Raw genomic sequence first — 13,738 nt, forward strand, 5'->3', positions numbered from 1 at the left:
GGCGCTCCCGTCCCTCACCCCCGGCCCCCCCCCCGCCGATGGGCCGGCCCGGCTCTCCCTGCCGAGGAATGGGCCGGCCCGGTGGCGGGCGGCGGGCGGGCAGCGGCGGCCCAAGATGGCGGAGCTGCAGCTGGACCCGGCGATGGCGGGGCTGGGAGGGGGTGGCGGGAGTGCGGTGGGCGACGGGGGCAGCTCGGGCCGCGGACCCCCAGTCCCGGCCGGCCGGCCCACGCCCCGCGGACACGGCCGCCAGCCCGCCGCCGTCGTCGCGCAGCCATTGGAACCGGGGCCCGGCCCTCCGGAGCGGGCGGGGGGCGGCGGGGCGGCCCGCTGGGTCCGGCTCAACGTGGGCGGCACCTACTTCGTGACCACCAGGCAGACCCTAGGCCGGGAACCCAAGTCCTTCCTCTGCCGCCTGTGCTGCCAGGAGGACCCGGAGCTGGACTCGGACAAGGTGCGCCCCGCCCTCGGGCGCGCCCCCGGGCTGTGGGACCCCTTCTAGGCTAGCCTTCCGATCTCCGGGGCGCGCTTCCCTCCAGCAGGCCCTGCAAACCCGGACCTCAGTCCACTCTCGCCCCCCGGGTTAGCACCTGCCGCCTCGGAAGGATCTCCCCTCCCCATTCCCCCCCATCTTTAGGCACACTCCGGCTTCACTCCGCACCCCGCCCTTTTCTCAGCGGCTCCTTCCAGGTGCTGTCCACCTGCACCCACGGGACCCCCCTGTGTACTCGGCTGACATTCTCTGCCCCTCCCGAGGATCCCACCTTCTTAGATCTGCATGAGTTTTTTCCCTGGCTCCGGTACAGCCCCCGCTGCTGGTGCCAGGTGCATTCAGAACTGGGTCAGGGTGAACGACCACATCTTTTGTCACTTTAGTAAACTTGGGGTTTAACGATAGAGAGCCTCCACCGCTGAAGGCTGCTGGAGGTGCTCTTGGTGGTTTTGCTCGACTTCCCTCAAATCCTGGTCCCAGAACTTGTATGGGGTAACAATCGCCGTTTCGGTACATTTTTGGAAGTAAATGCATTCCTTGGGAAGATGATTGCATTTGCCCATGCAAATCTAGGCTGACCAGTTAGGACTCAGCAAATATGTAGACCAGGGAATAAATACCGTTAGACAAGGTGGAGGACCACTGACCAAAGGGTTGAGGGGTGGCAAGATGTGTCGTTCGTTTCCAGTTTGAACTGCAACTTTTGTAGGTTCATCTTTGATTCTCAGATGCATTGCTGTAGCTTACACCGCCTTCCATGCCATAAAGCACTCCTGTGGTTAAGTTAGAGTTGCATAAACACTTAGCAATTTCGTCTGTTCTCCTCTGATACCAAATTGATGGGAACCTCACCCATCCTGACTAAAGAGAGTTAGAACTCCTGTTTATAGGGAGTTATTTTTATATACCCTAAATCTTCCTTCTAGCCACAAAGCCAGTTTCTTGTTTCTCTTACTGTAAAGATGAGTAGATTTAAAGCTGCCCAGAGCCAAGCCCTGGCAGTACCACACTTCCTCTGGGCACAGAGCTAGGGTGTGTGAGATTACAGCTGGCAGTGTGGACTCCCACTGATGTTGGCCTTGGGCTCAGGAGAGTTGCCAATAGAATGGAGGTTTTCTTAGAATTAGGAATGTAGTCCAGGGGCAATGAAGAATCAAAATGTTCCACAACAGCTATGGTATTTCCTTCATCTCCTGGTATCCTACAGAAGAATGTTACCCAGTAAATAAAGGCCTAGCAATGAGGATGACTGTGCATCTATGACACCAGACCTGAAATTATCTTAAATCCAGCCTTCTGGCCAATAGTTTAAGATAAGCAAACTGGGCCGGGAGGTGGTGTCGCACACCTTTAGTCCCAGCACTCGGGAGGCAGAGCCAGGCGGATCTCTGTGAGTTCGAGGCCAGCCTGGTCTACAGAGAGAGAGACCCAGGACAGGCACCAAAACTACACAGAGAAACCCTGTCTTAGGGGGAAAAAAAAGATAAGTAAACTGTAGCAAAACAGGCCTCACTTAAAAAAAAGAAAAAAAGAGCTGGGATTAAAGGATGTGAATCTGTTGCCTGAGTGCACTGACAGATTGGGGGAAATACAATTTAGAAAATATTCCTGAAAGGTTGTGTTTGGTGGACAGGACGAGACTGGAGCATATCTGATTGACCGAGACCCCACCTACTTTGGTCCTATCCTGAACTACCTCCGACATGGAAAGCTCATCATCACCAAGGAGTTGGCAGAAGAAGGTAAGGACACCTCACTGAGTGGTTTCGAACTTCCAGGCCACCAGAGCTGCCTCGCAGGCTTGGGTTTGTTTGGGGTCCTCACTGGACTTGTGCAGATGTGATGCTCGATCCGAGAAGTAAGCAGGAAGCCTCCAGCTCCCGGGGCTTGTCCTGAGAGCCTTGAAGGAGCTGCACTGGGCTCCGTTCAGCTGCCGTAGTGGGAAGCTGGGTTGCTTTGCTTTGCGGATTACTTCAGACTTTTGAACCTGCAGAACTGATTTTATTTGCTGGCAGTGAATGTCCGTAGCCTGAAGCACCACATCTCGGGCATTCAGTTATTTTTATTTCCCCATTTTCCTTTGGATTTGCAAAAATAATATTAATAAAGGTCTGACCTCATTTCTTTAAGACTCTGGTCTCATGCTTCCCTGTGAAGCTGTTCTGACCTAATTCACTCTGCAGCTCATTGTCAGCTGTGTCTCTGGTTGCCTTGTCAATTGGCTTTGTAGGGCATTTGGATTGTAAGTGGGTCTGTAAGTGGGTCTAGTCCTCCATGTAAAAGGCCTACCTGGTCTCTGGAGGCATTCAGTGGAAATTTGGGGCCCTTTCCTAAATCCAAGACCCTGATCTAAAGCCTCTGGATAGGAAGGCTTGTAATGGCAAGCCACTTCATGAATGAGGATGGCTAGTAAAGAGAGCAATTGTGAATTCTTGCTCATTCTCTTTCTCTCTGAAACCTTTTTAAAAAAATTCAAGCCGGTAGGTAGTGTCCCATATCTTTAATCTCAGCACTCAGGAGGCAGAGGCAGGTAGATCTCTGAGTTTGAGGCCAGCCTGGTCTACAGAGTGAGTTCCAGGACAGCCAGGGCTACACAGAAACCCTGTCTCAAAAAACCAAAAAAAAAAAAAAATCATTTCAGATTCATACTTGAGTAATAGGAAATGCATAAGGAAATTTAATATTAATCATTTATCTGCATCTTCTTTACAGTTTGTCCATTGTTGTGATAATGTTCATTAGAACATTTTTTTCCCAGTGCAGGATCATACATCTCATAATTGTTCCAAGATCTTTGAGAAGTCATGATTGCTGTCCTCCACACACACCTTTTTTTGTCAGCTGGGGATCAAACTTTCTAGGCAAGCATTCTGCCACCCCTGATGGCCTTTTAATTTTGTTCAGCTAATAATTACCCTATTAAACTCTTAAGTTTATATACCTGCACCTGTCCACCAGCCCTTTTCAGGGAAAGCAGGTAAATACTGCAAGGTCAGGAGTTATCCACTGTGGCAGGTTCCAAGAACTCGGTGACATATGGATAGCTAATGCACAGGTGCCAAGAGGACGCAGGGGCATAAGATGGGAAACAAGAGAGCCCCTGTGTTTTATTTACTTTAATGTGGGAAAGGTTATGGGCATGCCCTATATGGCAGAGTTAAATTTCCTAGGATGAAAGGGAGATGAGATTTGTGTTTGAAAAACGCAGTTCTTTTTTCTTTTTCTTTTTTTTTTTTCTTGTTTTGTTTTGTTTGGGGGGGGGTTGTTTGTTTTTTTGTTGTTTGTTGTTGTTGTATTTGAGACAGGGTTTTTCTGTGTAGCCCTGGCTGTCCTGGAACTCCCTTTGTAGACCAGGCTGGCCTTGAACTCACAGATCTGCCTGCCTCTGCCTCCTTAGTGGTGGGATTAAAGGTGTGCGCCACCGCCACTGCCACCGGCAGTTCTTTAAAGGCCTTGTCTTGCTGTTTTCATGGTGAGCTCACACATCTCTGACTTCAGTCTGGTCCTTGTTCTAGGTGTGCTGGAGGAAGCAGAGTTTTACAATATTGCATCTCTCGTGCGGCTGGTTAAGGAAAGGATACGAGACAATGAGAACAGAACTTCACAAGTAAGGTGTCTGGAACTGCTAAGGGCAAACCTCTCCAGTGGTCTTTCTCTATCTCTGTGATGTGAAAAGGGTGCCTTTCTCCTCAGAGCTGGAGGGCCAGAATGGCTCAGAGTGAGGATGCTGAGGAGAAATAACAGAACACAGAACAGCCCCACCCCTTAGGATAGAGTGTTACTGTTCACCATGTGCTGGTGGGGAACCCCAAGCCACTCTAGATCTAGCGCCTGTTCTCCAGGTTGTAGCCAGCCTGGTCTTGCACTTTCCTGCCTCAGCTTTCCTAGTGCTGGAATTCCCAGCCCAGCAAAGCTTGTCTTTGCTGATGGAGCATCTGCCTCCCACAGTATGAAAGCCCATAGTCTCACTTGCTCCTCTTATGTACTAGGACCATCTTTAAGCTCTGATCACCTCACATCAGATTCTGCAAGCCACTTGAAAAACATGTGTGAATCGTGCTACTGAGAAGATGATATCCAGTCTCTTCTTATCACAATATCTGGATTTTTATATTGGCTCAGTAACTGGGATAACAGAAATGCCTCCTGTTGGGGGAGGGCAGATGGTAGGGCAGACGTAGCCTGCTTCCCATGTCATTCATCACGTGGGTGAGCAGCTTCTGTAGTGTGTGAAGCCCTTGCGATTCTGTAACAGGAGAAGGTCCTTGTGGAGTCTAGCCGAAGAAAATAGACTCTCCCTTTCCTGTGTGTGTGTGTGTGTAAGAAACGGCAGCTCCAGATTTGCAGGACCAGGCAGGTTGTGCACCTGTCTGAATGGCATGCTTCTTTCTTACACCACCTTATTCCAGCAGTGGCTCTTTTTTCCTTACTCTGCCTTGGCTGTCACTACTAAAGAAAAGGCCACCAGGGTTGCTGAGCCACTTTTCCCAGGCGTTTGCAGAGATAGACTTCTGGCCTGTGCTTAGAAGACTTCTTGTTGATGTTTACTGGTAGATTTATACTTGGTAGACATCAGACTGTGTTCTCTAGTCTCTGCCATCCTACATTTCCATGGCATCTTTTGCTTTGTAGATATTTAATAAATAGATGTTTCAGAAGTCTAGCTTTATTCCCAGTTTCCCACATTCTAAAATAAACTTGATTGCTTAGTAGAAATTTTGATGGTACCCTGAATTGCATAATCTGAAACCATCCAAATCATGTTCTGCATTCTTTGCCATTAGTTGATTCCTTGAGAGCATCCCAAGATTTCTTTTTGATGGCAGCAATTAACTTAATTAGTCCTCCAGATTCTGACGGCTTGAGGACTCATACCCTGTTGGTAGCCTTTTTGTTCCAGGAATGTCAAGACCTTTTGATGTTGACTGATCTTTCTTCTGTCCTTTTTATGCAGTGACTCTGAGAGATGGGTTGATAGTCAGAGACTCCGTCTTCCCATGTCCTCAGATGTCCAGATGTACCTTGAATGTGCGCACTGTCCCTTGTGCGTGGCAGGCATTCAGACGGAGCTAAGATGGGGGGCCCTAAGCTCCCTTTTGCTGTGGCCTCTTGTCTCTTTTAGTGGCTGACACGTTCTAAGTACTTTTCTGTTCCGTGTGTGTGTGTGTGTGTGTGTGTGTGTGTGTGTGTGTGTGATTAGTCTTGGTTCTTTTTGGAGCATTGGTGGGTGACTCTGGAAGAGAAAAAAGGGGGTTAATGGCAGCTTAGATAGGAGGGACTTTGGCTACTCTGGCCAATCTCACAGATCTTTTGGGATGCTCTGAATTTTGTAATATAAACCTGATTGTTTTTAAAATGTGTGAGTAAACATATGGAGAGAACCAAAGGGAATTGTCAGGGGATTTGTCTGTATTTTCAAAAAATGTTCCCTCTTAGAACTGTATAGTGGTTGTACTTTAGTTTATTGTCATTGTGTCTTTGTTTTGTTTTGGTTTTGGTTTTCAAGACAGGGTTTCTCTGTGTAGCTCTGGCTGTGCTGGAACTCACTCTGTAGACCAGGCTGGCCTCAAACTCAGAGATCCCCCCCCTCTGCCTCCCGAGTGCTGGGATTAAAGGCGTGCGCCAGCACCAGCACCAGCGCCAGCACCAGCACCAGCACCGCCAGCCTTATTGTTTTATCTTTTAAGGTGCCTGGCATGGATCCCAGGAGCTCACAAATAATAGACGGTGACTGCTGCTGAGCCACATCCCCAGCCCCAAAAGCCCCTTTTTTGTTCCTCGGTGTGTTGACACACAGTCTCTTTGTGCAGTCCCAGCTGGCCTGGGCTCAGTCCTCCTGCTTTAACCTTCTGAGTGCTAGGATTACAAATGTGTCCATGCCCACCACAGCTACTCAGGGAATCCTAGGGGTTGGGAAGCTCGCCAGGAGTGTAGGCAACAAATAAATGTTGTTTTGTTTTCTGTAACCCACACCTCTGTAACAGAAATGCACTGTTAAACACCGACCGACAGCTTCCAGGTCAAGTCAGCAAGGGGGAAGCTAATGAGTATTTGTACAATATGTGTTTTCTTCTTGATACGATAATAGGTTAATATGCAATTCCCCATTACCAGGTGGCAGACCATAATCCCAGCACATGGGAAACTGAGCCAGGGGTAAAATCAGGACTTTGAGAACAGGTTGGGATAAATAGTGAATTCCAGGACATCTAGGATAAACTTGCAAAGCGTGGTGGTACATGCCATTATCCCAGCACTGGGGAGGCAAAGGAAGATGGATCTGAGTTCAGAACCAGTCTGCTATCCATAATGAACTCCAGGACAGCCAGGACTAAATAGTGAGACCCTTTCTCCAAAAGGAAAGAGGGTGAGGCTGTGATGCCTAAGCGTGCATGCTGGTCTGGCAGAGGGCTGGCGTTCAGTTCCCAGCGCCTGTGTTGGGTGACTCACAACCACCTGTAACTTCAGCTCCAAGGGATTCCACATCTTCCTTTGGCTTCCATGGGCATCGAGAAACAAATGGTATACACGTTCATACACATAAATAATTTTTTTATTTCAAAAAGGTCATTCCATAATCATTTATATCCAGTCTAGACCATCACATATAAACCACTTAGCCAATATCACAGATCTTTGGGATGGTATATATCTTAACATCCAAATCACATATAAACCACTTAAAAACAACATGACTCCTGCTCACAGTGACTGGGGAGTGGTCGCTCTAAGTGTGTCGGCACAGCTGCTCACACCAACTGTCCTCTGGAATTCAGGGTCATTGTCCACATCGATTCGTGCCCTTGGGCTTGCTTTCTGTTCTTAGAGCTGATGGGTTCTCATTGAACCCACAGTGCTGTTTGGAGAGAGAGGTACTGGGTGGTCCCAGAACCCCCCAGGCAGCTGCGGGTGGAGGGGTCCTGGTGGGCCCCCGTGTTGCTATCCTCGTCTGCCTCTTGTTGCAGGGCCCCGTCAAGCACGTGTACAGGGTCCTGCAGTGTCAAGAGGAAGAGCTCACTCAGATGGTCTCCACCATGTCTGACGGCTGGAAATTCGAACAGGTATATTTCTCAAAGAGCAGCGACCCAGCACCTCCTCCCAGGGAGCCACAACCAGCCAGTCAGTCGCCCTGGGAGTGGGGTGGGTGAGGCCGGTGCAACCCCATTTCAGAATTAGGAAAGAGCTCCTTGGTGTGCATTACCTGCTCAGCGGCATGTGATGTTGTGAAGGGTTGGGAGGAGGACCACATTTCTTGGTTTCACATCCAGTTTGAACTTGACAGTGCCCGGGGTCATGGAGCTTATAGACCTGAAGCACCTCCCTTTGCTTTTTGTTACCTCTAACATTCCTTCAGAAGCGCTCTGCTGACATCATTCTGTGAGCCCTGAAGAAGGCTGGCTTCAACAGGAACTTAGCGTTCTGGATGGATGGGTCTCAGGGGTGCTAGAAGGGACCAGACACAGACGTGTGTCACAGTCATTTCCCAACATTCTCTCCCGTCATGTCTTTGTGCTTAGAATTGAGGTTAGGAAAACAAAGCCCCCGAGGATCTGGATTTTACCGTTTTCTTCCAGTAGATGGCAGCCTAGTTCATTTTCTGTTGCCTGGGCTCTCCAGGAAGCTGAGCTTGCACCAGGGGTGAACATTGGTGTGGAGATGACTGTCTATGTGGAGTCTCCGGCCAGCTGCGCTGTCACCAGAGGCTCACTTACAGAGCACACGCTACGGCTTGCGTGAGCACTGCTAGTTATAGCTAGAGGCAGAGATGCCTCGCTCTGCGCTGCAGAACCAGCCCGTCACATGGGCCCCAGTGCCCAGTCAGCTGTGGGTGGCCAGACACTGCAGGGCTTATTATCGTCACAACTCTTTCCTGATAGGTAATCTTAAGCAGAGGTTATTTAAAACAATATGTGAATATTCTTTGTGAAGGTAATGGTTAATTATAAATGTTACTTATTAGTGTTATCACGACCCTGGCACTTGAACCCATGGCCTCACACAGTCTAGGCGAGTGCCCTCCCAGTGAGCTGCACTCTAGTCCTCACATGGAATCTTCTAATGCCTTGAAGGAGGGTGAGGTCTGTTCTTATTGCCTCCAAGGTGTGGATGAGGAAGTTGGACATGGGGGCTCCCAGTTCTGCAGCAGCAGTGCCCCAACTTCAGGCTGTGCTTGTGAGGCCACACTCGCTCTTTGCCAAGCATCTCTATGTGCAGATTTCCAATTTAGAGTTAAATACTGAATTTGTTTCTCCCAAAGGGTTAAAGTACCGTGGCATGCAGCTTTTGATGCCTGCAGAGTGGTTCGCTTGGTACTTCCAGGTCTTTCTGGGTGCTGGGTTCTGGTCTCTGGTATGGAGAAAGAGCCAGTGGGAGCAGGCAGGGCTGAAGGGAGTGCCTGCAGAAATACTCATCTTACCTCATGTTGATACGGGAGTGACCATGTTGATGCTTCTGATGCCTTTGGTGTAGTGTCAGGTGCTTGGGTGAGGGGACAGGATGGAACTCTGTGGTGATAGCTAGATCTGGATCCACTTGTTCCCAGGGACCTTGGCTGTCCCCAAGAACTGTTATCCTTTGAGGCATAAAACTACACAGTCCAGTTGGTGTGACTTGTGTGGTACTGGGGTGCTTTTTGGTTTGATTGGTTGTTTTGTTTTGTTTTGTTTTTTGAGACAGGGTCTCACTAAATAACCCTGGCTTCCCTGAAACTATGTAGATCAGGCTAGCCTCAAACTCAGAGAGATCTGCTTAGCTCTGCATCCTGAGTGCTGGGTAGGTGTATTCCACCATGCCTGGCCCAGGACTTGAGTGTTTTAAGCCCCTGTGTATACGGGTGTACAGTTACCACCCTCCTGTTTTGCCAGCTGATCAGCATTGGCTCCTCCTATAACTATGGAAATGAAGACCAGGCAGAATTCCTCTGTGTTGTCTCCAGAGAACTAAATAATTCTACCAACGGCATCGTCATAGAGCCAAGCGAAAAGGCCAAGGTAAGACATGGCTTCCCCAGGCTGTCCTCTGCCTCCTTTGTGCCCAGCCTCTCTCCAGCTTTGCCCCGGCTGCCACTGGGTTCCTTTCCCTCCTTCCCCACTGCAAGTTTCTCTCATGCTCTCTTGGATGCTGGATTTAAACCAGGCTTTGTAGGGCCTTGGGAGATGGCAAGCAGAGTCAAATTGGTGAGCTCCGGCTTCAGTGCAAGACCTTGTCTCCAAAAAGAAAACAAAGTGAGGTGGAGAGTGATAAAGGAACATGCCCAGCTTGGACCTTGACTGCCGCACAAACATGCACACCCACCAACACACACACACACACACACACACACACACACACACACACACACATACACGCTTATACCACACACACGTATAAAAGCAGTCAGTGTCATAGGAGCTGTGCCTAGATGAGGGGAGTTTTTGCATCCTGTCAGGATGCTGAAGAAGCGGAGTTTTGCACTGAGGGCACTTCTCGGTGTTGCTGGATACAGTCAGGCAGTGTCTGCCTGGCTCCTCGACAGCCCATGATTTCCTTCTCCTCCCCCACTGTGCCCTACAAACGCACACTTCACACTTCTGAAGAGCCTGAGTGTGTGGTGACTTTAACTGCTTTCTTTAACTTAGAAAACTTTGATCCACCAGCACAGAACCTTCTCCTCCACAGCAACCTCACTGTGCTTGGCAAGAGAACTCTTTGCACTCAGGCACCCAATGAGGTTGAGGCTCCGAGCCTGCCTGCCTTGCTACATGGGCTGACAACAGATTGTGAGCTGCCCACAGGGCCAGAGGAAGCAGCTGCAGGTTTTAAAAATCTTTTTAAAATCGTTATTATGATATCTAGTCTACTTCACTGTCTTCAGCTGTATCCTGTGCCTCAGTGCCCACACCCCGAGCTGGTGCTGGAGACCCAGCCTTTCCCGGGGTGAGCACATGCTTTACTCTCTCGTTCCCTCAGCAGTTGCTCAGCTGACTGTCTTCCACCATCTTCCACTCTTAGATTCTTCAGGAGAGAGGCTCGCGGATGTAAACGGAGGATCTGAAGTTCCAGAACCCTGAAGGCAAGAGAGCGATCGACTGAGCAGCTGTGAAGGGAATCCTGCACCTGTACAGTAACTGAGCTACTGCAGAGCCAAGCTGCAAGGCCTGGTCCCGGAGAAGTGGTGTCCGCTGAGACCAGAGGAGCCCCACCCGCCTCGGACGGAGACGACAGTCCGCCTCTGGCTGCACGGCCCCTTTTCAGAATCCTACTTTTGTTTTCTAGCCAGTGTTATGACAGACCTTCACAACAGCATCTAGGATGGGTCCCTGGCTGGAGCCTTGTGGGGAGCTGGGGGGAAAGGAGGAAGGCCTAGCTCTCTGAAAACAGTCCAAGGAAGCTAGAACAGAGGAAGGAGGTTTGTCCTGAGCTGTGCCCTGATCTCAGCCTGCGTGCGCCGTAATGGATGCTGGCAGCTGCCGTGACCATTCTTCCCTGACTGAGGCATTCTTTGAAGTTGCTGGGATGCAGGGGATTCCAGCCTTAGCGTGCTGAGACAAGGTTTGGGGTACAGAATGGAGTTGCCGCAATCCTATGAACAGAGCCCCAGAGGCAGGAGGATGAGGTGTCCTGTGCTGTGCTTGGAGGGACTGGTTGCTGTTCCTGGTTCTGAGCACTGGCCTGTCCCTGCGAGTAGCTTCACCTGGTGTCTGTCCCCAGTGGGGCCCCGAGTGGCCCAGCCTCAGGCAGGAGCTTAGAGGCTGCAGCATCCTGAGCAGCGCTGGGCAGATGATGGCCTAAGTGGTTGCTGTAACCGCATCTGCATTCTTACCTGGTTGGCCCTGTCTTCCTCCCCCAGCTTCTTGAACTGGACCAAAGAAAAAGGACTTTGTGGACCCTCTGTATGGCTTGGGGTGAGGAAGGCTGTTTCTGTGGAAGCTGCCAAATGTGTCATGTTGTCATAGCTAAAAGTGGTGGTGTTTTTGTGATTGTCTATTGAACATGCACTGACTGATTGGAGATACTTGTGTCTCTCCTTGATTTCCAGCTGTGGCAAAGCAGCCCTGCAGAATAATCCCCAGCTGTGTGTGTGTGTGTGTTCACATGCATGGTGGCAGTCTGTGAACTCCCTGCATTTTTGATACCACCCCCCCACCCCCACAACACACCTTCACCTGGGCATGCAATGTTGGCAGGCAAGGATTCAGTGCTTGTGTGATGGAGTGCTACAAATCCTCTTGAAGCTGTCGGCCTAGAGCTGACGTGGTCCTGCTTCTCTGAACTTTGGAATCTAAGCATTCATGGAAGATGGGACCAGGGTCTCCTTTGTTTTTCCTAGACAATTAAACCGTGACATGTGGTAACAAAACAGGGAATGCAGGCAATGGTAGCGCACACCTTTAATCCCTGCACTGGGAGGCAGAGCCAGGCGGATCTCTGTGAGTTCGAAGCCAGCCTGGTCTACAGAGTGAGTTCCAGGATAGGCACCAAAACTACACAGAGAGGAAACAAAAAGGAAAAAAAAAAAGGCCATAAAAAGTCGGGCGGTGGTGACACACGCCTTTAATCCCAGCGCTCAAGAGGCAGAGGCAGGAGGATCTTTGTGAGTTCAAGGCCAGCCTGGTCTACATAGCAAGACCCAGGAAAGGCGCAAAGCTTCACAGAGAAACCATGTCTTAGAAAAAAAAACCCAAAAAAAAACAGGGAATGCTCCCTCAGATTGACCCAGGCCCAGCACCCATGGGTGCTTTCAACACCAAGATTCTCTGCTTTCATTGGGTGTGGTGGCACACACCTTTCGTCAGAGCATCTGGGAGGCAGGGGCAGGTGGATCTCTGTAAGTTCAAAGACAGCCAGCCTGGTCTACAGAGTGAGTTCCAGGACAGCCAGGGCTCCATAGTGAGACCCTGTCTCAAAAAAAAAATCTCTATATCCTGTAGCACAGCTACTTACCAAGAGCTGGAGAGTAGAGACTTCTGGAACAGCAGCGTTCTGTGCCAGCTGTCTCATGTGACTGACCGCCCAGAGGGCCTCGCTGTTCCCTAGGAGGCCCTTCCCTTCACCCCTGCAGCATAGCATCGAGGTGCACCTCTCCAAGGCCCCTGCGTGTCGACTGGTGTTGGCACCCCAGCCCAGCTGGCCTGCCACTGTTGGACAGCTGTGTCATGTTAGATGCCCTGCCTGCCTTCAGGAGAAGTGGCCTCCCTTCCAGAGGGCCCCAGGCATCCACTGTTGTCTCTTTCAAAAAAGAGAGAGAGAGAGAGAGAGATGTGTGTATTCAGGGAAAACTAGAGGGTGGGTGATCTGCCCAGAGAGCTAGAACTTAGAAAAGGGTCTTTTGACCAAGTCAGCAAGTGCTGTCAAGTTGGGAGAAGAAGCTCTCCATTTGGAGCCTCTGTTCATTCGCCCTGTGACGCCCCTGTCCTCAGCTCTTCTCAGGCACACCAGGCAGTCTGTTGAGACTGGGACTCTGGACAGGCTTTGGTGCCTCTACCCACCCACCCCCCATTCAGCAAGGAGTACGGAGTATGGGGAGTGTTATCCTCATTGAACATTCCAGAGAGCCCCAGCTAGTCCTGTACAAGAATACCACTTAGCGAGCATCAAGCCTCTGGGGGGTTGGGACAAAGGGACACCACCTTTCAGCATGGGACACCACCTTTCAGGATGGCCTTTGTCCCACGCCTCTAGGACCATGCCAGTCACTGCTGAGAGCTGACCTTTATGACTGTTCATATGCCTGAACAAAGTCTGAAATGTGACTTTCCTGTCAATAAAGATAAGAAACGAGCACTGGGTCTCGGACCCGTGTGCATTTGCTAGCTCGCGGCTGCTGTAGCCATTTCATATCATCTGCTCTCAGAGGACAGGCTTTCTGTACCTGCTCTTCAGAGCTCCTTAGCGCCCCGCCCATCCCGCCTGCTCAAACTGCCGAGGCTCGCTGGGCCTTCCCCTTCCCTTTCCTGACACTGAAATGGAAAGGCCCGAGATTGCTGACAGCAGCGGCCAGAGCTGGAGGAACAGGGAGGAGCTGCTGAAGAGAAAGAAGAGCAGGTGCCCATGTCTACCAGGCAGAGGAAGGGGATGGGCAGGTGGTGAGAACCAAGTGCAGGTGTTGATCACAGGCCTGGGGTGAGGGGAACCTCTAAAGGCCCTGTGCGGGCTGCAGCTGGGAAGAGGCGAGCCACACAGATGAATGAACAGACAGGCCGTGTGTCGCAGGGTCACCCCAGAGGCAGCTGGTTAGTGCAATTAGTGGGAGTGAGGGAGGGCCCG

At 50.6% G+C, this 13,738-nt stretch overlaps 1 protein-coding gene across 1 annotated transcript; it reads left to right on the forward strand.

The window, feature by feature from the left end:
* Positions 1 to 30: 30 nt before the first annotated feature.
* On the forward strand, positions 31 to 11,482 carry Kctd2 (potassium channel tetramerization domain containing 2). The gene is made up of 6 exons (XM_028889662.2): positions 31 to 454; positions 2,127 to 2,235; positions 4,009 to 4,100; positions 7,459 to 7,554; positions 9,358 to 9,483; positions 10,484 to 11,482. Exons 1-6 carry the CDS (start codon positions 116 to 118, stop codon positions 10,511 to 10,513), a joined length of 792 nt encoding a protein of 263 aa, XP_028745495.1. The 5' UTR covers positions 31 to 115; the 3' UTR covers positions 10,514 to 11,482.
* The last annotated feature ends 2,256 nt before the right edge of the window (positions 11,483 to 13,738 follow it).

Source organism: Peromyscus leucopus, chromosome 8b, assembly GCF_004664715.2.
Source record: "Peromyscus leucopus breed LL Stock chromosome 8b, UCI_PerLeu_2.1, whole genome shotgun sequence".
In the NCBI taxonomy this organism is placed as follows: Eukaryota; Metazoa; Chordata; class Mammalia; order Rodentia; family Cricetidae; genus Peromyscus; species Peromyscus leucopus.

Coding starts and splice junctions, on each gene's coding strand:
- Kctd2 (XM_028889662.2), top strand. CDS start 116: ATGGCGGAGCTGCAGCTGGACCCGGCGATGGCGGGGCTGGGAGGGGGT. Junction 455..2,126: donor CGGAGCTGGACTCGGACAAG/GTGCGCCCCGCC, acceptor TTTGGTGGACAG/GACGAGACTGGAGCATATCT. Junction 7,555..9,357: donor ACGGCTGGAAATTCGAACAG/GTATATTTCTCA, acceptor CTGTTTTGCCAG/CTGATCAGCATTGGCTCCTC.